Source organism: Astatotilapia calliptera, chromosome 3, assembly GCF_964374335.1.
Source record: "Astatotilapia calliptera chromosome 3, fAstCal68.1, whole genome shotgun sequence".
In the NCBI taxonomy this organism is placed as follows: domain Eukaryota; kingdom Metazoa; phylum Chordata; class Actinopteri; order Cichliformes; family Cichlidae; genus Astatotilapia; species Astatotilapia calliptera.
The window spans coordinates 79,215,586-79,239,640 of NC_137424.1; the positions used below are offsets into that span (position 1 = coordinate 79,215,586).

Consider the following 24,055-nt stretch of genomic DNA (forward strand, 5'->3'; position numbering starts at 1 on the left):
CCAGCAGAGGGTCACAAATCACCATCAATGAAGAGATCATGGAGATGTTAGTGACATGAGAGCTGTGCGTATTGACCTGATCAATACATGCAGTTTGTTTTATTGGATCAATTTTTAAAAGCAGCTGTTTTTATACAATGACAGAAACATGAGACGCTGAATGTCTTTAATAGTTTATACACAGTACTATTGGATGTCCACTCATTCAGTTATGATGGAACAATCCAATTAAGAAAGAAATGAAACATTTGGATTCATTTTAATGAGCTCAGACTTGGTGAAAATGCAGAGGAGCTGGTTGTGAACTGAGCTTCACAGAAACACCACATACTATATTCACTGTGACGCTTTGAGTGGGAAAAGACAGAAAAACAACAGGTGGATCCTGGAATAATGTGAGCTTCCATCTTTAAGGACTGAAGAGGAAGAGCTTTACAAGGAATCATTTAGAACAGTTTAAAACATCAACTGATTGAATCCATGAATCTGAAAACGTGTTTGTGAGTGAAAGAGACAGACATGTACAGACTGAACTCTCTCTTCAACAGTCAGAATCTTTCTCTAACAGGAGACACTCTTTACACTCCACTCAGCACAGGGACACTGAAGAATCATAGTCAAATGAAAACCCAGGACAAAGAGTTTCAGTGAATGTGGTGTTGAAGGTGTGGAGGTGGATCAGAGTGTCAGAGGAGACTCTGTAGAAGGACAGAGTGCCAGCAGGACAGTCCACATACACTGCTACTCTGTTAGAGACAGAGGAGGAGGAGGAGGAGGAGGAGGAGGAGGAGGAGGAGGAGATGGGTCTTTGTTTGTTGTTGTGCCTGACAGATTGAGGACCATCATCAGAGCAGATCAGACTCCAGGAATGAGCATTGTATCCAAGCACACAGTCAATGCCCTTTCCTTTCCTTCTGATTCTTCTGTAACTCACAGATATAAAAACTATTCCTCTCCACTCGACCTCCCAGTAACAGCGACCAGTCAGACTATTTTCACACAGCAGCTGTGGATGCCAATCAAATCTGTCTGGATGATCAGGATATGAAAAAGTGTCCCACACACGTGTCACCTTCGTGTTGTCGTCAGACAGTTTGAGCCATCTGTGAACTGTGTTTGTGTCGATTGTGAGTTGACAGGAATCTGATGGAGAGAACAAACACAATCCAGCTGCAGTTATTGATCCATCATCTGTTCATTGATCGACACTTTGATGATGACTCCTGACATCAGAGATGTGAATGATGAAGATGGTTGAATGTGTGCTGCTTTGTTTTCATGAATCACATTAAAAACACACTTACACTTCCTCAGACCTGGTGTCAGCCATCGTTCTCCAGCAGGCTCCACCCTGAAAGGAGGAGGGGGGGGGGGGGGGGGGGGTGTCAGACCAGCACAGCCTTAGCATGCACACATGAGCATTACATGGCTCTCATACACACTGTTACACACTAACAAAAGGAACAGTACAACATTTTTACAAATACACTTTAATCTATACGTGGATAAAACTGCTGATGACTGGACTGATCCTGGATCTGTCAGTACACCACTGTATTGAATGAAATATGACTGACGGGGTTCAAACACTTTTTTCAGGGTTAAATTCAAGCACTTTAAGCACCTTCAAGGTCCATTTTAAAGGTTTTTCCAGCATATCCCCCACCAAAAAAAGACAAGAATGGCAGTTTCGACTTGCATTACCTCAGCAAGACCATGTGAAAATTATAACAAATCCTAGGTGAACTGTTCCCCTTTTGTTAAAATGTAGAAAAATGCACCACACAAAAATAATGCAAAAGGAAAACTGTCAGGTTTTGTATTGTTGATTGTCATTTATGCTTAGAAATATCTACTTATATATGCTCAGAGTTTTATAATTAGTTGTAGATTGGTAGAGGTTTGATCCTTAATAGTCTGCACACTTTGTGTGCACACCTACATCCTGGGAGCGTGGGAGAGGTCGTACATTTTCTTATTGTTTTATGGCAGGATAAACGTGGCTGTATCTGTTTTAGTCTAAGTGCCGTTTGTTTAGATGAACTGTTGGACTTCCAGACCAGCAGGTTTAGGGAAGTCATTTATGGAGTCACACTCTGACTCCCCACCACACACACACACACACACACACACACACACACACGGTGCTCTTTGTATGTAGACGTCGTATGTTAATGAACCTATGTATATTCATGTAAGCTCAATAAAAGAGCAGTGTTACGGGGGAGTGGAAGAGAGCAACTGGGGTCAAGCGAAGGAACGGCGTTTGTCCGGTTCTCTCCGTGCACGAGAAACACGAAGAACTTTGCCTACTTCGTGTCTTGCTGCTGTGTAATTATATTGTCTTACACGTTCCAGCGAATAGGTTCAAGCTACAAACCTATCAAAAACGTTGCCTTATATAACACATCTCACTCCTGTTGAAAAAAAATTTAAAAAAATGAAAACCTCACCAGATATTGAGTTTTTTCTTTTGTTTTTTTTAAAGCCAATTCCCAATAAAACGAACTGTAAGATGTTTAACTACATTGCTGTTTGTATTATTGCTCAAGTCCTAAATGATCGCTTTTAAAAGTGTCTGTGCTAATAACAGTTTGTCCCGTACTTCAGCTAGAATGGAAAAAAGACAAAGCTCAAGTTATTCTGCGTCTTTGCTGCACAGCTGCCTCTTCTTCTCTCATTCTCTCCCCTCCCTCTTTTGTTGCTCCATCAATCATGAAACTGATCAATGATCAGCTGATCGGCTTTTCTCTCTCTTTTTTTTTTTTTTTTTAAATAAATCGCCCACTTTGCGCCAGAAAGCTTGATCAGCTGTTGTTAGAATTTATTTAATATTAATCTCTAGTATCAGCTGATGTTTGCTGGAGCCACAGCTGTAAAGCTGCTGGTCATGATATGGTTTGGATATGTGGTGAGAGGGAAACATGAAGATGAAACCAGGAGATGTCCTTACTGAACCATCAGAGCTGTGATGGAGAAACAGGTTTACCTTTTAGGTGACATGAATGAGTTGAAGCTATGAACTGTTTCTGAGAGACAAATAACACCAGGATCCTTTTTTAGGTAGCTGACAGCTGGTAACTGTGCAGGGGCGGGTCTAGCAAAGTGTTGCCAGGGGGCAGGTGGGGCATTAACAGGGAGAGGGATTACTTTTCTTTCTTAAGCTACGTCCACTATACACCACCACTGTACACTGGTATTTTTGAAAAACAGTTTTCCCATTTTTGTTTTTTTTAAATCCTGTTCACACGTTGAAAAAACAAAAAAGAAAAAAAGAAAGAAAAAAAAAAGGGAAAACGCTGCTATGAACATGCCAAAGCAACAGGTGGCGATATATTCCTAACCGTATAGAAATGTTGGCCAATCTGAAGTCCAGAAGGCTGGGTGGGAAAGAATAAACAAAGATAGCACATAGAAGCAGAACTGAGTCCTGTGTGGAGGGACAGTAACTGTGTGTATATGTAAGCATTTAAACACTGCAGAGAGTAACAGTAACAGTATTTTGTGCAAGTCCGCCATTGTAGAAATTCATTTCACCGAGACAACACGGTGCACAGTGTGACGTCAAAAAAGGCGCACACCTTTGACACTGTGTTTTCTTTTCCTCGTCCACACGTGAATGCAAAAACTGAGTTTTCAAAAATATCCACCCTGGCAGGCGTTTTTAAAAATCTCAGTTTTTAGTGACCAAAAACACCGTTTATGTTTGGACGAAAGGTGCAAACGCATAGAAAAATCTGCGTTTTCAAAAATACCTGTTACATGTGGAAATAGCATTATTCTCATTTAAAATTAGCTTTTAAAAAAGATTATCTGAAATTTACAAACTATTAATACATTTATACCATCAAGACAGTGTGCATCACTGTCACAACAGCGTTTCTTTTTATTCAAAGGCTTTATGATTTTTCCTATAATGGTGGGCCGGTCTATAGTCAAAATGTCCGGGCCGATTTTTTGTCCCAGTCCAGCCCTGTATGCAGCTCATCTGCAGTCTGGTGTTACCTACATCTTATTCAGAATGCAGAATTCTGAGTTCTGAGTACAATCAAAGCACCACGACTGCAGTTTTCGTGTTGGATGTAAAAGGCGCACATGACGCTGTGACGTAGGCTAGAATCATGGCAGCAGTCAATGACGGTCCAGGCGTGGGATTTCTCTCGTGGAAATATGCACATTATCTTTTCCTTTCTATTGGTAGGTGGCACAGTGCACTTGTGGCAAGTAAGCAACCTAGACTGGCAATCTTGCTGGGTAAGCGCTTCGGGTGCCTGGAAAAGCGCTATATAAATGCAATCCCTCATCATCATTATCATCATTATCATCCAGTTATGCTGGGCAGACACTCTGCGATTTCTTCAGTCGCGCGATTCAGCTCCTGCTCAAACTGTACGATTGACTCACAGGGGTTAGAAGTTGGTAGGTCCCGATGCAGGTCTAACACTATACGGCCCGATGCTCTGATGCGACCTGAGTGCTCACACTGTGCGTCCATAAAATGAAGGTTATAACAGAAATTCTGTCGCTCGCTCTCCCTCTCCGTCTTTCACTCACTCACACAGACACACCACCACCATCAACTTTGCTAAATTGCTAATGAAAAACATTGATCAGGCTGCTGGGATTGAGCAGCATGTAAATCCAACTATTTTCACGGTTGTTGTGTTCGTGATAATTTTGTGAGGCCACACCGAAAAGGCTCGGATGAGCTTTCCAGAGTTCTACAAATTGTGCCTCCATCGCTTGTGTCCACATCACACGCTACACTGCTGTGCTGTGCCGTCTTTTTCGCTGACATTTGTGTTTGCGCGTGCGCAGTGTGAGAAACTGCGGTGACACCCTCACGACCAAGCGATTGATGATCGGGAGCTGGTCGTGAGGTGTTAATCGCTTCTCGTTACCCCACGTATACTACACGATGCACGACGCACGATGAAGGCAAAAATCGGGCCGATCGCCAAAATGGTCGCACGACTGAAAAATCGGCTCAAAATGGGCCAAAAATCGCACAGTGTAAGCCCAGCATTACAGAAGCAACACATTAACAAGAGAATTCTGAGTAAAATAAGTTACTTTCTCTAATAAGTAGTAACTGAGTTACATTACTAGTTACTTCTATCAAAAGTAACTAAGTTACAAATTTAAAGTAACTTACCCAACACTGCCAACCACTGATCAAAGACCATGTATCAATGGTCGTGGGTTAGCTCTGAGAACAATTAATATTTGCATATTAATGATCATGAAACTGACCTCACAGCCCTTTTTTCACCAGTGGTTCTAGTTTCCGTCAATGCGTAAATGTACTATTTATAATACTGAGAAAACCTGCAGTCAGCTGAGACTGAAGAAGTCACTTGGATGAGTGACAAAATGTTTCTCCCACTGAAAACACCGCGTCCAGATGAATATAATCATATTTGGAGGATTTCCTTGCCTGTATGATTGAGCATGCATCAAGAAAAATAGGAAGTGAGTGAAGGACACAAGAAATGTTTCCAGCTCTTCCGCCTTTGTCAGGCATTCTCTCCATACCTGAGAGTGTCCAGTCTCCAACGTGGATCCTTTTGTCCAGCCAACAACAGCTCCATTCCTGAGTCTCCTGGATGATTGTAGCTCAGGTCCAGCTCTCTCAGATGGGAGGGGTTGGAGTTCAGAGCTGAGACCAGAAAAGTACAGCCTTCCTCTGTGATCAGACAGCCTGACAGACTGCAGAAACACAAAATAACAAGCAATCTGTGAACAACAATTTTATGGATGGCTGATACAACAACATCCATTTCCATCCATTATATTTAAAATGACTTTATAAGATAAACTAAGTGGAGAGGAGAAAAAAAAAAAGGTAAGGATATGCGGTAGTGACATATAAAAGCATCAGTAGTAAAAATAGGGGAGTGGAGAAGAAAGCAGAGAATCACGGGAAGTCCATCAACAGTCTGCGCCTGTAGCAGCATAACTAAGGGATGGTTCAGGGTCAACTGATCCAGCTCTAACTATAAGCTTTATCAAAAAGGAAAGTTTGAAACTGATCTTAAAAGTAGAGAGGATGTCTGTCTCCTGAACTCAAACTGGGAGCTGGTACCACAGCAAGTTGTCCTACTGTGAGAGAGACTTCAACATTCATATGGGTAAAGACAATGAGACTTGGATGGGTGTGATTTTAAGGAACAGCCTAAAGAGAGGGGCTGAGCTGTCAAATGATCACCACCTGGTAGGCTGTTGGATCAGATGGCGGGGGAGGATGCTGCACAGACCTGGCACACCTAAACCTATAGTGATCTTGCCCTAAGAACACTTGGCAGAGGCCCCGGTCTGCAAGCTCTTTAACCCCCACCTGTAGCTGAGCTTCTGAGGGAGAATGGGGACATTGAGTCCGAATGGATGATGCTCAACACCTCCATTGCCAAAGCTGCTGCACTGAGCTGTGGCCACAATCCTTAATTTTTATCTACAAGGGCCTGATATCAATTTATGACATCATACTGCCACTGTTCTATCAAAATTTAAAACATATGTGGATTTTATTTTTCTCAGAAACAAAAATTAGGTACAAAAAACAAAACAAATTATCTGGTAATTCTTTGTTTTTACATTCATCAGGTCCCAATCTCCCTCATAGCAAAGAGAAATTAAAAATGCATGCCATGACAGAGTTTGGGTCTTAGGAGATTAATCCCCCCACCAGCCCAACCAGAAACCTTTCTACCAGGTGCACTGCGCTGATTCATGTTTCTAAGCTACCACAGTGGTTCTCAAACTTCTCACAATGAGTACCACCTCATGGCTCTTGAAGTATCACCCTTATGATGCTTTTTGTGCAAAGATATAAATCACATTTTAAACGATCCTCTGTGGAAAGATTTGAATCCTGACCTGAGAGTTTCAAGGTTACATTGTGGACTCTGCAGTGCAGCAGACAGAAACTTCACACCCAAATCCTGCAGGTTGTTGTTACTCAGGTTTAGCTCTTTCAGACTTGAGGACTGAGAGCTGAGAACTGGGGACAGAGCTTCACAACTTCCCTCTGACAGGAAACAGCTACTCAGTCTGAAAAATTATCGAGAACACAACACCTGTGTTAAAGTGTAATCGTAGTGAAGAGAGAAGTTATGAAATTATATAACACATAGATGACTTTTATTGAATTAGCTACAATTATTGGTTATTTTTGGCAACTGATAAAAATAAACAATACTGTTGATCTGACCTTAGTGTTTCCAGTGTACACTGTGAAGCCATTATTCCTACAGACCGAAGATTCATTCCTGAATCCCACAGCTCAGAATTATTCAGGTCCAGCTCTCTCAGACTAGAGGATTGGGAGCTGAGAACTGAGGACAGAGCTTCACAGCTTCCCTCTGAGAACTTACAGCCCATTAGCCTATTTAAAAAAACAAAAACAAAACAAAAAAAACCAAAAACAACACCCACAAGAAAACACACTAGTGTTAAAGTGTTGTCAGCATGGCGTTATTGCCAATATTCAATCCTGTTTTTTTAAGATGCAACAATGATTGGCTAAACTTTAATCAACTTATTGATTAATTCTGAAAAATAAAATGTTACTTGATCTGACCTCAGAGTAATCAGCTTGCAGTTTAGATTCTGCAGTCCAGCAGAAAGAGTTTCAGAGCTGCTCTCCGAGAGGTTACTGAGACTCAGTCTGAAAATTATAACATGAACAATGAAACACTCGTTTTACTAATAAGCTACTACATTTAGCAATGTGTTTTAAAATAATCCTTAATGCCTGGGATTAAACAGGTTAGAAATGTGACAGTTTAACTTGGGGATAATGAGAAATACTAATAAACACTTATGAGTGGCATTTTTAACCGTTTCACTTGTCAGCTGAACAAGGGAGGAAAAAAAACAAAAAACAAAACAAAAAACTGAATATACTGACCTTAGAGTATTCAGTTTACAACATGAACTCCCCAAGGCTGCAGACAGAAGCTTTACACCTGAATCGTCCAAGCTGTCGATCCTAAGGTCCAGCTCTGTCAGACTAGACGACTTGTAGCTGAGTACTGAAGTCAGAGCTTCACAGCCTGCCTTTGACAGCTCACAGACACTCAGCCTAAAAATAAAGAAGCATGAAATCTGTGACATTTGTTAAAAAGAGAGGGAGGAAAAATAAATAAATAACACCCCCACAAACACACACGCGCGCGCTGTAGGGACACTACAAGTCATGGTTAACTAAAAATTTCAAAATGTAAGCTGGAAGGAAGGAACAAGACATAGCACAGAAACCATAGAAACAACCAACATATGCAAAAGTAACCGTAAACAATAAATGTTACTGAGCAGCAACCAAGATAGTGTGTTTCTGGGATTAATTGTTTGTACATCTCTGTCCACACCTGTGTCTGAGCGCACTTGTATTCATAGGGTTTCTCCATGTAAATGTCTTATACTGGGTGTGGCGAGGAACAGCCCTGCCACATAGGACATGAAGCAGACATGGAGGAGACTCGGGCACCAGAGAGCCAGAGGCCCTTCCTCCCCAGAGCTCGAGAACCCAAGGAGGACCACAATCACACCACCCCACCTAGAAAAGTCACCCAGCAGCACAAGTCACAGGCGGCCGCAGAAATGAGCCCGCAGGCTCCACTGGCAGCTGGCCAGGCCAGAGCAGACTGAGCCCTGGGCCAAGCGAACCGAGGACCCTACACACCCCGGAAGAGGGAACCCCGTTCCCCGAAACCCAATAATAGCATGGTGTCCAGGCCCGGGCCCATCTAGATTGGGTACCCTGTGCATGCACTCACCCACCCACAACCTGGCAACACACCAGCCATGACCCAAGACCCCCAGAAGTCCAAGTCCCCAAGCCCACCCAGGACCCACCAAGGAACCACACAGCTACCAGGCATAGGACTGACATAGGAGCCTGAAAGAATCTTATTTTGGTATACCGTATTTTCGGGTCTATAAGGCGCACATAAAAGTCTTAGATTTTCTTCAAAAAGTGCGGCGCGCCCTATAGTGCAGTGCGCCCTATAGTGCAGTGCGCCCTGTGTGTGTTGTAAGGAGGACGTAGTAGAGATCACCATGAGAACGCTAAAGAGTGAAGTGTGGGCGTTGATTGTATATACCGCTACAATCGCACATACCTGTATAAAAGAACAGGTATGTGCGTTATGCAGAACTTCGTTGTTTTAACAACCCTGAAAATGGCAAAGAGACACGCTTATGAAACAGTTTAAACTGAAGGCCATCAGCTACGCGGAGGAACATGGAAATCGAGCAACCGCGAGAGAATTTAAGATTAATGAATCGATGGTTCGCAAGTGGAGGAAGCTGGAAAACGAGCTCCGAGAGGTCAAGAACACGCAGCTGACTTTCCGCGGACATAAGGCAAGGTGGCCCGAGTTGGAGGAAAGACTCGAGCAGTGGATCATCGAGCAAAGAACGAGTGGGAGAAGCGTTTTGACGGTCACCATTCGACTAAAAGCAGTTTCGCTAGCAGAAGAAATGAAAATTGAACATTTCCAATGAGGTCCGTCTTGGTGCTTTTGTTTCATGAAACGGTGCCATTTTTCCATCCAGACCAGGACTACGGTAGTGCAGCAACTTCCAGCGGATTATAAGGAAAAGCTGGCCATCTTCCGCTCCTACTGCAGCAAACACATCGCCGACAAACACATCCAGCCCAGCCACATCACTAACATGGAAGAGGTGCCGCTCACTTTCGACATCCCGGTGAGTCACAATGTGGAGAAGAAGGGGACCAGCATGGTAGCGATACGCACAATGGGGCACGAAAAGTCTTCTTTTACTGTTGTGCTTGGCTGCCATGCTAATGGACAGAAACTGCCGCCAATGGTGATTTTTTAAGAGAAAGACTTTGCCTAAAGAGAAGTTTCCAACAGGAATCATCATTAAGGCAAATGAAAAGGGCTGGATGGATGAGGAAATGATGAAAGAGTGGCTGAGGGAGGTTTATGTAAGGAGACCAGGTGGTTTTTTTCCACACATCACCATCGCTGTTGATCTGTGACTCTATGCGTGCCCATCTCACAGCCGATGTGAAAAAAACAAGTTAAGCAAATGAACTGTGAGCTTGCTGTCATTCCGGGAGGCCTGACAAAGGAACTCCAACCACTGGACATTGGTGTGAACCGGCCGTTCAAAGTAAGGCTGCGAGCGGCGTGGGAGCGATGGATGACCGATGGAGACCACAGTTTCACTAAGAGTGGAAGGCAGCACCGGGCACGTTACGCCACAATTTGCGAATGGATTGTAGATGCTTGGGCTAACATGTCTGCTGGCACTGTTGTTCGAGCTTTCGCAAAAGCCGCCATAATTTCCGAGGAGCCGCACGGCACGGAAAGTGACTCTGACGGTGAAGAAAGTGAACCTGGAATGTTTGATGGAGATTTAGCGCAGCTGTTCAATTCAGACAGAGGATGAAGACTTCGATGGGTTTGATTGGTGACGATTACAGGTAATAAAAATGTTAGTACCAAACTCAGTTTTGCTCCCGCTTTAGTTTTAAATATGCATACTTGTATGCACCCTATAATCAGGTGCGCCTTATGTGTGTGTTAAATACAGTAATGGCACACATAACTGAGACTGCACCTTTCAGTACAGTGCGTCTTATGGTCGTGAAAATACCGTAATGGATACTGGATGTGCTTGATGTTGCCAGCTGAACTGGATATAATGCACCAGATCAGGTTGAAGGGAAATAATAATGTTCCACCAAGAACACTTCTTATGAAATTTCTCAACCCAGTCTTGACTAGGTGGTGATGGAGGCGATACTGTGCAAAGGAGGTTACACCTCAAATCTGATGAAACACCTGGCGACGCATAGCGTTTTTTTAAAAGCCGCGAAATACATCGTATTTGACAGCTTGCTGCAAGACCTCACAACAAGCACATCTACTGCGGGTGTGGTGCCTGTTATCGGACCCGGAGTTAGCAACATCCCCCAAGAAACTGAAGAGTAGAGTCCTGGCCCCTAGCCCTGCCAGTGTAGCAGAAATGGCGACGGATGATGATGACAGCAGCAGCTGTTCTTCTCTGGGCGAGTAGCTTAATGTCGTTTGTGTGTAATTTACGTTGAGTAGGCTAACCACGTTATTACATTAATGCATGCAAGGTGAACTAGCAAACACTGTCGTAGTTACATGCGGCTGTCTTCTTGTTTGATGGCAGGTACTCCCTTCATGTTGTATCAACAGAAAAGGCTAACTTGGTTATCATTTTGCAGAAAAATAGAGACTGCTAAAAATAAAAACGTAAGAGGTTTTTGCACAAAGTTTGTGTTCTCCATTCTTTAAGCACAGTTTAAGAACCGGCACAGTTTCAAAAGTACTGGTTTGGCACTGTTATTGGATAAAACCTAAACGACACCCATCCCTAGTAACAGGACACTGGATTAGTCCATGAGTTTTTGGTATAAAGTAAACCGTTTTGAATGGTACTTTGGTAAGTGTTACACCGACAGATGTCTCAGAAATGTTGATACTGTCTGTTGCTTTGAATTTTTAGGAGAATCATATACTTGATTTAGTGCTGATGATCATTGCACTTTAAAGTTTTTTTTGTTTTTTTTTTTTTTAAATGGACGAGCACCCATCACAGTGCTCGTCCAATTTGTTCATGGCACAATTGTGCCATGAACAAATTGCAATTGTTACTAGAATAAATATTTAGAAAATAAAAGCCTGATCAGAAATTTCCTTACAAAGCTTTGTTGGAGACTTTGATCACTGGCAGCAGCCCCACAAGAGCCCCTTCTGAAGCAGAGTATTTTTTCAGGTCAAACACATCCAGATCTTCTTCTGATGACAGTAACATGAAAACCAGAGCTGACCACTGAGCAGGAGACACTTTATCTGTGGAGAGACTTCCTGATCTCAGGGACTGTTGGACCTGCTCCACTAGAGAACGATCAGTCAGTTCATTCAGACAGTGGAACAGATTGATGCTTTTCTCTGCAGACAGCTTCTCATTGAGTTTCTTCTTGATGTACTGGACTGTTTCCTGATTGGTCTGTGAGCAACTTCCTGTCTGTGTCAGCAGGCCTCGTAGGAGAGTCTGATTGGTCTGTAGTGAAAGACCCAGGAGGAAGCGGAGGTACAAGTCCAGGTGTCCATTTGGACTCCTTAAAGCCTTATCCACAGCAATTTGGTAGACATGTTGTTTTTTCATCAGATTGACTTCAGAGTTGATGAAGGTCAGATGGACATGAAGAGCAGCCAGAAACTCCTGAACACTCAGATGGATGAAGCAGAACACCTTGTCCTGGTACAGTCCTCTCTCCTCTTTAAAGATCTGTGTGAACACTCCTGAGTACACCGAGGCTGCTCTGATATCGATGCCACACTCTGTCAGGTCTGATTCATAGAAGATCAGGTTTCCTTTCTGCAGCTGATCAAAGGCCAGTTTTCCCAGAGACTCAATCATCTTCCTGCTCTCTGGACTCCAGTGTGGATCTGTCTCAGCTCCTCCATCATACTTGACCTTCTTCACTTTGGCCTGAACCACCAGGAAGTGGATGTACATCTCAGTCAGGGTCTTGGGCAGCTCTCCTCCCTCTCTGGTTTTCAGCTCATCCCCCAGAACTGTAGCAGTGATCCAGCAGAAGACTGGGATGTGGCACATGATGTGGAGGCTTCGTGATGTCTTGATGTGGGAGATGATCCTGCTGGCCTGATGCTTATCTCTGAACCTCTTCCTGAAGTACTGCTCCTTCTGTGGGTCAGTGAACCCTTTGACCTCTGTCACCATGCCAACACAGTTAGGAGGGATCTGATTGGCTGCTGCAGGTCGTGTGGTTATCCAGAGGTGAGCAGAGGGAAGCAGTTTCCCCCTGATGAGGTTTATCAGCAGCACATCCACTGAGGTGGACTCTCTGGGGTCAGTTAGGATTGTAGCTTTGTGGAAGTCCAGAGGAAGTCGACACTCATCCAGACCATCAAAGATGAACACAACCTGGAAGTCTTCAAACCTGGAGATTCCTGCTTCTTTGGTTTCAGTAAAGAAGCGATGAACAAGTCCCACCAAGCTGAACTTTTTTTCTTCCAGCACATTCAGCTCTCTGAAAGTGAATGGAAATATGAACTGGATGTGCTGGTTGGCTTTGTCTTCAGCCCAGTCCAGGGTGTATTTCTGTGTTAAGACTGTTTTCCCAATGCCAGACACTCCCTTTGTCAGCACTGTTCTGATTGGCTCGTCTCTTCCAGGTGAGGCTTTAAAGATGTCTTCTTGTCTGATTTTTGTTTCTGGTCTGTCTGGTTTCCTGGATGCTGTTTCAATCTGTATGACCTCATGTTCATCATTGACCTCTGCAGTCCCTCCCTCTGTGATGTAGAGCTCTGTGTAGATCTGATTCAGGAGGGTTGGGTTTCCTGCTTTAGCGATCCCCTCAAACACACACTGGAACTTCTTCTTCAGGTTGGACTTGAATTTAAGATGACGATGACACTTTTGAAGAGCCTCTGAATTAAAAACAGTAAGAAGGATGATTAGTCTATTATGGTTTTTACAGTGTCAACCATTATTTATATAATCATGCATTTCCATCTTAATAACTTTCGTTAAAATCTCAGGAGATATTTGGGTAATTTGAACACAAATCAAATTGGACCTTTCATTGAACCATCTTCAATTAGCATGAAAATGACATGTCACAAAGGTTAGAAACATACAATTCTAGATATAGAAAATACTTAAATATTTTATTGAACAAGGTCATTCATTTATATTAACATCCATGAAGATGCTAAAAATGACAGCCTAAACACAGCATTTAATTAGTTAATAGACTGAATTGGCTTCTCTCAGTGTGTAAAAGAACCCACACAGATTTAGTTTTAACATATGGAATAGAAACTGAACATCTAACAGTGTTTACTGAAAACACTCGTCTGATCATTCCCTTAGAACAAAGCCTAATACAATAACGGATTACACAGCAGTGGAGAGTAGATTTCACCTGCACCTTAAAGCGGGATGAAATCTAATAAGCCAGAGATGAAACAGCGTGTCACAAATTTAGAAGATCATAATTTAGCCTCGAAAAATAGTTGGTTGCTTTATAAGAAAGCCCTCCGCAAAGCCAGAACATCTTACTATTCGTCACTGATTGAAGAAAATAAGAACAACCCCAGGTTTCTCTTCAGCTCTGTAGCCAGGCTGACAAAAAGTCAGAGCTCTGTTGAGCCAACCATCCCTTTAACGTTAGCTAGTAATGACTTCATGAACTTCTTCACAAAATTTTAATCATTAGAGAAAAAAAATTTACCCATAATCATCCCACAGATGTAGTATTAGCTACAGCTACTTTTAGTACCATTGATATTCATTTAGACTAAAACAGCCTCAGTTTAATACATATCACAAAATTAATTGTGATAATGTTGTATCTGCATACTGCGCAGTCCGACCTTCATTCATCCTCTTTAAAATCGAGCTCGCCACCTCCAGTTCATTGCCCGCATACGTCTGCAGCACCAGTGTAACTGTTTTCAGTCTGTCTGCATTTTCCAGTTGGCGTTTAAAGACTTTGGGGAAGTCATCGCCAGGGTCATTGTGCAGGTAAAACTGGAAATGTTTCAGCTCCTCGTCTCCCAGATTGTTCAACATTTCAAGCAGCTGCACTTTCACTGCCTTCTCCGTCTTTGGCCTGTAAAACATGTGGACATGATTCATAGTCAGTAAGTCTCATCATATGTCGAATATACTTATTTAGGACATTAAACAGCAGAATAAATCTTTGCAACTGGATTATAAGGACCGAGGTTTTTTTAAACTGTCCATTTTACTTATAGATTTTTGTGGTATTTTAGTAAACGCATGAGGAGATAAGGCTTGTTTGTGTAACAACTTGCTTATTAAATTATAAATGATTAAAAAAAGTGACTAATTTTTATTATAGGAAAACAATATTTGTTCAAGAAAGTTAGTCTACTGCAAGAGGCAAAAAGTAAGATACAAATATCAGCAACAAGGATTCATCTACAAAACATGAAATGTAGAATCAGCAGTACTACATCTTGGCAATGACATCTACTAGGCATGTATATGTCACTTGATGTAACTTCAGCCTTGACACTGCTGTTGATATACACATTTAAGGAAAATTAAGAACACTGAGCAGCTGGAGTCCTACAGACACTCAGCCTCTTCACACCTCCTACAACATCCATTCTTTACATGATGCATTTGTGGAAACACTCCAACACACACCGCTTCACATATAAACATAGAAATGTGTGTGAAACACAGCTGAGCTGACATTAAACATGATGGAGGATTTATTCACAAACACTGAGACACAACATTTAGACACACATTACCTCTTTGCAGGAGGACAGATGTTTTCTTTAAACTCATCATCCATGTCCTTTGACTCGTCGCTGAGTGGAGGTCCAGGTTGGTTCCTGTGAATAATGATGGAGCAGTGATGTGAGTGCTGAGCTGTGACATGGAGAAGAGTCATGGACAGTTAGAGATGGTCATCTCACCTCTGAGCTTTGGTCTGGCTCTCATGTTCCCCACACAGAGTGCTTTTAGAGGGAGGGACTCCCTCCTCTCTGTCCTCACACTGATCCATGCTTCTGAATTCAAATTCACATCAGCTCACACACACTTTCTACCTGCAGAGGAAACAAATCATCAATCGAGAGCTTTTGATGTGTTGGACTAACATCCACAGCTTTCATCAGTTCACAACAAAAAGTGTCACAGAGAGATTAGCCTCCAAATCCTCCATTCCTGTAGTCCTACAAAGCAGCAGGTCAAACATGGCCATAACAATTCCCAGGACCAAGCTGACAGTTCATATTCTAACTGCTAGCTAAACTAAGTATCAGTTAACCCTTGTGTGGTGTTCGTATTTTTTGTTACTCAGCCAGTGTTCATGGGTCTGGTGGACCCGCTAGAGCTTTGGCTTTCCAAATTAACACTATCAAACAATTTTATGTTAAATTACTCAACAATGTTTACTTCATCCCACTTACAAGCCATATGAACAGCAAACATGGTTAATTTTTCCCTTTACCTCTGTTAGATCACATTTATGAATTAATGTGCTTCTCGTTTTTGTTTTGTTTTTATAAAATGTTATAAAAAATAAAATCAGTTATAATCAAGTGGAGTGGAAAGACAACATTTCTTGGGCAAGAAGATCATTCAATTTCTCCATTTTTTTTTTTTTTTTTTTTTACATCCATATTTCTTCATTTGTTGTCTGGTGGGCTTGTTCTGGTCCTGGAGCTGGCTTCTCATGGGGTACTCATCTTCATTTGTTACTAAATGGCACTCAACCTCACCCTCTTCTTCAAAGTCACTGTCAGACAAAAAATGTGATCCTCATATTCTGAAACTTCTTCCCCGGCATCATCATCAGAAGCTCCTCTGTCTTCCAAAATCAATAAGGCCCTCGCAGCAGATAATCTTTTGCCATCTTGAGCAGTTGTGATAAAGAACCACACTGGCAAAGTCTTATTTACAGCATTATGCCCCTAATTTGCAGGTGGGACAGGGTATGAGAACATAAAATTTGGATCCCTCAAGAAAGAGGGTAAAATGTGTGGGAATGTCAGAGCAGACGGTGTTTGTGCGGAGCAGGAGGGGAAGAAAACACTATCAGCAGCACCAGAAAGGAGGAAGACAGAGTGTGGGAACACAGGACCTACACTTTCAACACTTTTATTAGACCTGGGTCCAGTGGACCCGAACACCTTGCATGTAATGTAAATGCGTGGGGGGGTACAGTATGAGGTCATTGAAAATTAGTTCGGATTTATGTTCTTCACAGAAAATAAGCCAAAGCCAATGAATTTCAGGTTAAAAAATATTAACTGTTTAATTTTTCTTTTGAAAAAAACTGAGTACGGGTTAATCTGCCAGCAGTTACTGTGGAACAGCGGCCGAACTCCGTGTTTAGTCTGATTCCTGGATCACAAACAGTAACAGGAAATGGCGGACACACTCGGCCGAGTTACAACGGGCTGACTGTTTAGGAAACGACGGTTTTGTTCCAACAGTTTGTTGTTTTAAGAAATCAAACATGAGCTGAACTAATAGTAAAGTTCATGAAGACAAACTGTTAAAGGAGGAAACAAAGCAAACTTACAGTTTCTTCGCACAGAGACACGAACAACAAGCTCCACTCCACACCCGAACACTAAAAGCTAGCGTTAGCCCGCTGAAAGCTTGAAGCTCCGCGGGTATGCTTCAGAATCCCTGTCTCAAAGTGTGATTTGTTTGGCCAGAGTCACGTGATCAGTGACGTCGAAGAATTCTTTAGAACTTAACTGTTTCGGTACCTGATTTAATGGTTCGTAAGGAAATGATTAAGTGATGGTCAAATGAAGCTTTCTGAAGCTCATTATTCGAAGCTGTTCAACACAGTCTTCTCTGATGACATCAGATGCCCCAAAATATGAAGAACAGCTTGAATCTACAAAATAAAATGAACTGGTTCGTTATGAATTTCCACTCCACAGAGTGGAGTTCACAATCTGATTTTGGGCCACCGTTGTGTTGCTTTGAACATGTATTTTTCGGGTACGTATTTTTGACCTGGGGATAGAATTGGTTGTTAAGTGGAAAGAAAAAATGTTTATGAACTTGTAAAGTAAAATCATGGTGCATTTAAGGTTACCCTGTTTGGGTTTCATTTAAGAAGAGAATTTGTATAACCTTGAGACCAGTTTTCCCGTGCTTCATTCGTGTAGCCTACATTAGTTTGAAGAAGAAAAACTTCCACGGGACTGCGATGTGAAAAGATATAACAAAAATGTATTCCACAGCTCACAAATCTTCTTACAGGAGTAATCAGGTTGAACTCATCCTCAACACAAAAAACTTGCTCTGTTCTCCCTGGTTGCAGCGTCCCTCCCACATCGCATGCACTCATTTGCATAAATCCATGTAAAGTATTATTTGGTCAGCTTTTTCAGCCTTAACATTTTTCTGAAATTCCCTGGACTCTTTGAGGAGTGTGACATGCATGGATGATGAAGTATGAAGAGAGCCTGAATATTAGTTTAATGACATTTCCTGTTCAATTTTCAAATCGTTGAGCTCATTCAAGTGTGAAATTTCCCACGCATGGGACTAATAAAGGTTTTCTTATCTTAAGCTATCCAGGGATTTATTTCTGTTTCTCTTTCCTTGATTTTCTTTTTGGATTTTATCCATGTGTGTTCCTGGACATATCCTGATGTTTCATTCAGATTTTCAGGAATTCTCTTCTCCTTTCTTGATCTATTTGTTTTCTGTAAAAACTGCCAAATTATTCGTTCCTCCTGGCGAATGAGTTTTGACAAATAGTGAATAAGTTAGGCTGATCCCTCATTCACAAGGGGTCACTGTTGCAGTTAGCTCTTATGATAGATGATGAATAAATGGCCAAAGCATTAAAAGAGGCAACAACAAAAAAGAAAAAAAATCCCCGAATTATTGACCAAATATGTTGTTGCTTGAAGCACCTACCATTCTTACATGCAGCATGTTCTAGATTTCACCATGAGAAACCAACGGAAACAATTGTTCAACAAGTACAGTAATTAGCTGTTAAACATTTTAAATGTACATACTAAAACACAGTTTTAATTCTTTGTCATTACACTCAGTACAGTCACCCATTATTTTAATGAGTCATTTCTGCACTCACATCTAAAACTTCGTACATTCACATGAGACACGGACCTTCACAATAAAACCGGAAACAAGAAATAATTCACAATAGTGATGTGCGGATCGATACTGAAATATCGATTTCCTCCGATACCAATCATCATCATCAATCATCTATGTTCTAGAATCGATTCTCACATTAAAATATTGATATTTTAGTAATTTAGGGTAAATTTGTAGTTTATCATTAACAGGAACACAGCGGAAAGAAACTATTTCATTCGGATTGTCTACAATTGGAAGGAACTACTCCCTCTCCCACCTTTCATAGTCATGTGCGAAATAAGGCTGTATAAAAGTCTCGCAGCCCCTTGGCGTGCGCACTCACAACAATGGCTGAGCGTAATTGGAGTTATGTGCGGACGTATTTTACATCCACAAACAGCCAAGACGTGGTTTGCGATACATGTGGCAAGAAAGTGAGGTGTTGTGGCAACACCACAGATTTGTCAAACACCTCAGAGTAAATTATATCACAGAATATGACGAGCATATGTTGAGGCAACAGGTGCAGGCAGGCAAGGTGTTCAAATAGCACAACTTCAGGTTCTTTATTTCTATATGATGAACTCTGCATTATTAAGTGATAAGAACAAGTAATCTGATGTCCTGTAATCATTATGAAACTATAATTTGAGATACAATAAATAAAATACGTTTTTGTACAAAGTATCGGTATCGGATCAGTATCGTCGATACCAGCCTGAATATTACTTGGTATCGGATCGGAAAGGAAATCAGTGGTGTAGGAGCCATATGAGTTGTTCCTTTTTGACTAAATGGGTTGGTTTAAATGGACTCACTGTATTGGTGCACGGGTGTGGGGCGTGTCTCATGGGTGTGGTGGATGATAAATGTGTTTGCACTCACCTAGTGATGGCCAAATGAAGCTTTCTGAAGCTTGTATTGAAAAACGGTTCATTACTCGAAGCTTTTCAACGCAGTCCTCTCTGGTGACATCTGGTGGCCAAAAATATGAAGAGCAGCTTGAATCCACAAAATAAAACCAACCGCTTCATTATGATTGCCCACTCTACACAGTGGAATCCTGTCTGATATTGGGCCTCCGTTGTGTTGCTTTGAACGTGTATTTTTTGGTGGTTAAGAAAATGTGTTTTATTTGTTTAATAAATAGTTTTGACCAGTAAACTCTCCTTGTTCAAACATGCACCATGGTGTGGTCTTTCTTTGCTTGTGACTTCTTCATGTTAGTAAATACAATAATTGAAAAATACCACGTTACATATAATATACATATAATAATGTACAACACGTTATGGAGTATGCTTCTGCTGTTAGGTCCCGCCTCCATGCAGGTATGCAATTAATCGCCGGAGGGGTGTATTTATAAATAATATTATATTAAGAAAATTTTCCCAGACATATTTTTGACCTGGTGGTAGAATTGATTGTGAAATGGAAAAGGAAAATGCTTATGAACTTGCAAATTAAAAACATGATGCATTGACGGTAACCCTTTTTCATTTTTATTTAAAAAGAGAATTTGTTCTAATGTGCGATGGATGAACCTGTTCGTTTTCGTGGAGATCATTTCTCCTGCCTTAAGGAAAATCCCTTCACATGGCACATAAGAGGCTGGAGTGCAGAGAAACTGGTAGAGATGCAGTTATACAGTCTACCTGGGCCCCACCAACTATCAGCTAAAGAGAATAAAGAAATTCAATTGCTGCACATTTGGCAGACTAACATTTTCAGATTAATTAAACAATAAAATATATATTTTTACAACATTACATGTAAAGAGTCAAGTGGAAGTTTTTCTAAAGTTATTTAATGATATTTATATTATGGAAGCAGATGTTTGACATTTTACCTTTTTCCCGTTTTCAGATATACACTGAACAAAAATATAAACGCAACACCTTTGTTACTGCTCCCATTCCCCATGGGATGGACGTAGAGACCTAAAATTCATTCCAGATACACAATATAACCATCCCTCCCAAACAGTGGTCACAAATCAGTCCAAATGTGTGGTAGTGGGCACATCTGCCATATTGAGATAATCCATCCCACCTCACAGGTGTGCCACATCAGGATGCTGATCTGACATCATGAGTAGTGCACAGGTGTACCTCAGACTGCCCACAACAAAGGGTTAATAACGCTCACCTTCACTCCATTTTCAGAGTGAAGCAATCACTTGTGTTAAAATCTGAACATGCCCATGGTGTTGATTCAAAATGTGCTCTGAATGGCGTTCAGTTCTGTGTCTCCATGTTGGGTGAGTGCTGAGTATTTGTACATGTGTACACAAAGGGTTGTAATGCATGTTTGTGTCTGTGTCTGAAATAAAGCATCAGTCCAGTTTGAGTTCTTCTTGTTTGTGTGTGTTTTTTATTTCAAGCAGCAGGAATAAAAAAAAAAGTAAAAATGTTAATGAAGTATTCATGTGTGAGACAGTATGCTGACAGTACTTTGTTCAGCTTTTACATTTTACCAGTCCTGGCCTCACAGCTTCTGCTTTTATTGAACCATAAGGGTTCCTTTTAAACTCTTTGCAGTGTGACTATTTTTGTATGCAAGCTCTTCTTCAGCTTTCTATTTTGGCATCTCACTAATCCGCCGCACTCTTCATCACCTCTGTTCTGGTTATAAGAAGAATTTTTAGATATTTAACACATTATGCATCTACTGAATTTCTACTTTGAACCAACCAGTTATTAAACCAATATCAGATTACAGAAAAGCAAATAATAAATGCAGTCTTTCACATCACAAAAGCTAAATAATAATCAAAGTCACCACTGAACAGCCAATATTTAATGCAGCTGTAGATGTGCACAGACAGTTTCCTGCTGCAGTTTATTTTAATTGGATTCTGTCACAGTCTCACAGTGAGTCATAGTCATGCCACTTTCACTTTTAATTCATATTTTCCTTTACATTTTGCAGTATTTTATTTTTACAGTACTTTAGTGATCACTCTCCATTTACATGTTTTTTGTGATTGTGGTGTATTTGTTTCATACTAGTCAGAGATTATTTTGTAGTGTCTTCAAATGTCCACTAGATGTCACGAAAACTCCCCGAATATGGAACATGAAGTAGATTAACCTCTCTCGTCGTCTTTATGGCATGCTCTAAATACACATACATGCATAAAAAGCATTCACTCACCCATTCAGATCATTAAATTTAGGTGTTCCATCTCTCTCATGGTCACAAGTATATAATGTCAGCACCTAGCCATGCAGACTGCTTCGACAAAGATCTGTGAAAGAATGGCTCGCTTTCAGGAGCTCCTTACATGTCAGCGTGGTGTCGTGCCAGGATGCTACGTGCGCAACGAGTCCGGCCACGGTCTGTTAGGGTCATGGATGAGAAAGTCCGGTGTGGAAGAATTTGACTGGACTGCACAGAGTTCTGAGCTGACATTATTTCTTATGGATTAACTGTTGTTGTTGTTTTTGTTTTGTTTTTTAAAGTCAGTATTATTAAACTTAAGAGACGTGGTCAATTATTGATTATATTATTAATAATGATTATATTGATCCTAATGATTAATACATTCATATTATTTCATGTCTACAGCATCAAAGGTCTGTGATGATTTCTTAATAATGTCGTTATGAATTTGTTTGTGGAATCGGCTTAGATGAGAAAGTGGATCTGTGAAAAAGTGTTAGAGGTGTGTGGTGTCTGCCAGCAGTGTCTGCTGCTCCTCTTCTCGCCTCACCCAGGCACTCCTCGTTTCCCCTTTCAAAAGGCTTCTTTTGTCTATTAATGAGGTGGTTAAACTAGCTAATCTCCACCTGATTTACCGGGTCTGCACTACACCCGCTAGTTGTTGAATCCAGCGCAGGCGTTGACGTTACTGTCGGCTGGACCTGCGGAGGGATTCTCAGCTGTAATGGGTTCTCATGATTAGAGTAGTTTAGTCAGAGACTGGAGAGTTTCAGGTGTGGCCTGTCATGATAACTGTGACAAAAAGATACCTGAATAAACCTGCATTTTAACAAACTATTACTTGAGATCGGGAAGCCCAGGGACGTATCTGCCTTCATGCATGAAGCTGAGCTGTGGATCAGACTTCAGCCTCACGCCGACACTTCCTGTCAAACCGACACTTCCTGTCAGAGTCACAGCTGAAGGAGGAGCAGGAGTGTGTGGGAGCTGCTAACAGGACTTTGTGGTTTTTAAAGGAGGATGATGATGTTGCTGCTGCTGCTCATTAACGGTAAGAACCTCTCTGAATAATGAGGGACCGCGGACTCTTTAGCGACATACACACACGCACATGCAAGAAAATATCAATTTAATATCTTTACTGGTGAAAGAGTGAGGGACGGTCTGAGGAATGCCGGTGTCCCCTGCGTCGGGAGGGCTCACTGGGCTGTCCAAATCACGGACAAACAGTATCCCACATTCTTGATTTTTAGTTCACATACACTTATACTAACTTATTACTCTTGGAATTTTGGAGGTTTTAGCACTTTATACAGTGAAGTTGCAGGAGCGTACAAATAAGTATCAGGCCTCGTTTTTTTAATAATCCCGTCCGATAACACGTGAGAAGAATAAATGTAGAATTTTCTGTTGTCACCAACAAACAGATCGATTATGTACCGACACTCATCTTTCACTTTTTCACTGAAGTAAACCTCACTACTTCCACGTCTGGTTGTTGGATGGGAGACGGAGTCAACTGAATCCGTTCTCCCTTCCGAGCGCGCTCCCGACTGGTGGTTATACCTACCTACCTTGGCACGACACATGGATTAGGACTGATACTGTGGATTATGTAGTGAAAGGTGACATTTGTGTCGAGGCTGCTGTGTGGCCAGGTGAGCCAGATGAACAGGTAAACGGTGAAATGGGCGTGTGGTGGATGTGGTTTTTCTTTCGATCTTTAAAAAAAAAAAAAAAGTAAACTCTGGAAATATTAGAATAACCAACCAGTGCAAAATTAAAAAACACCAAGTTACATTTAACGACTGTTTAATGGACAAAACTGTTTAAACCTGTGGTTCTCAAACTTTTCACAATGAGTACCACCTCATAAAATATATGGCTCTTGAAGTACCACCATTATGACCGACATTAAAGTACAGTAGTAAAGGCCTATTAACAGTTTACAGGAGTCAATTTTATTTCTTATATGAACGTTATTTATTTTAACTGTCATGAACAGGATGTGACATAATGATAACAACTATACTGCATTAAAACATTCACAGCAGGTGGGATATCCAATCTTTAAGTCATGACCTGATGAAACCTGCTTCCAGGTCCAAACTACTGTGTTTATTAATGTGCCTTATAATCCCGTGCACCTTATGGTCCGAAAAATGCGTACTGCACACTGCAGTTTAATGTTGCAAAGCACCTCTTTTTAACTTCAGTGGATATTATACATGGT

General features: G+C 41.4%; 2 protein-coding genes across 2 annotated transcripts in view; one reads left to right on the plus strand and one right to left on the minus strand.

Moving 5' to 3' along the window:
• Positions 1 to 51: 51 nt before the first annotated feature.
• On the minus strand, positions 52 to 17,254 carry LOC113017964 (NACHT, LRR and PYD domains-containing protein 3-like). The gene is made up of 12 exons (XM_080299397.1): positions 17,105 to 17,254; positions 15,492 to 15,623; positions 15,324 to 15,407; positions 14,412 to 14,650; positions 11,708 to 13,463; positions 7,910 to 8,083; positions 7,580 to 7,666; positions 7,211 to 7,384; positions 6,877 to 7,050; positions 5,536 to 5,709; positions 1,305 to 1,351; positions 52 to 1,143 (listed from the first exon to the last, which is right to left on the minus strand). The coding sequence occupies exons 2-12, from the start codon at positions 15,578 to 15,580 to the stop codon at positions 590 to 592; spliced, it is 3,552 nt and encodes a 1,183-aa protein (XP_080155523.1). The 5' UTR covers positions 15,581 to 15,623; positions 17,105 to 17,254; the 3' UTR covers positions 52 to 589.
• Positions 17,255 to 21,928: 4,674 nt separating this feature from the next.
• The window catches only part of LOC113017929 (uncharacterized), a 61,261-nt gene continuing 59,134 nt past the window's right edge, over positions 21,929 to 24,055 (plus strand). The window contains exon 1 of the mRNA XM_080299411.1: positions 21,929 to 22,873. Coding sequence (XP_080155537.1) covers positions 22,843 to 22,873 — 31 coding nt within the window. The 5' untranslated portion in view covers positions 21,929 to 22,842. The remainder of the gene's footprint in view (positions 22,874 to 24,055) is intronic.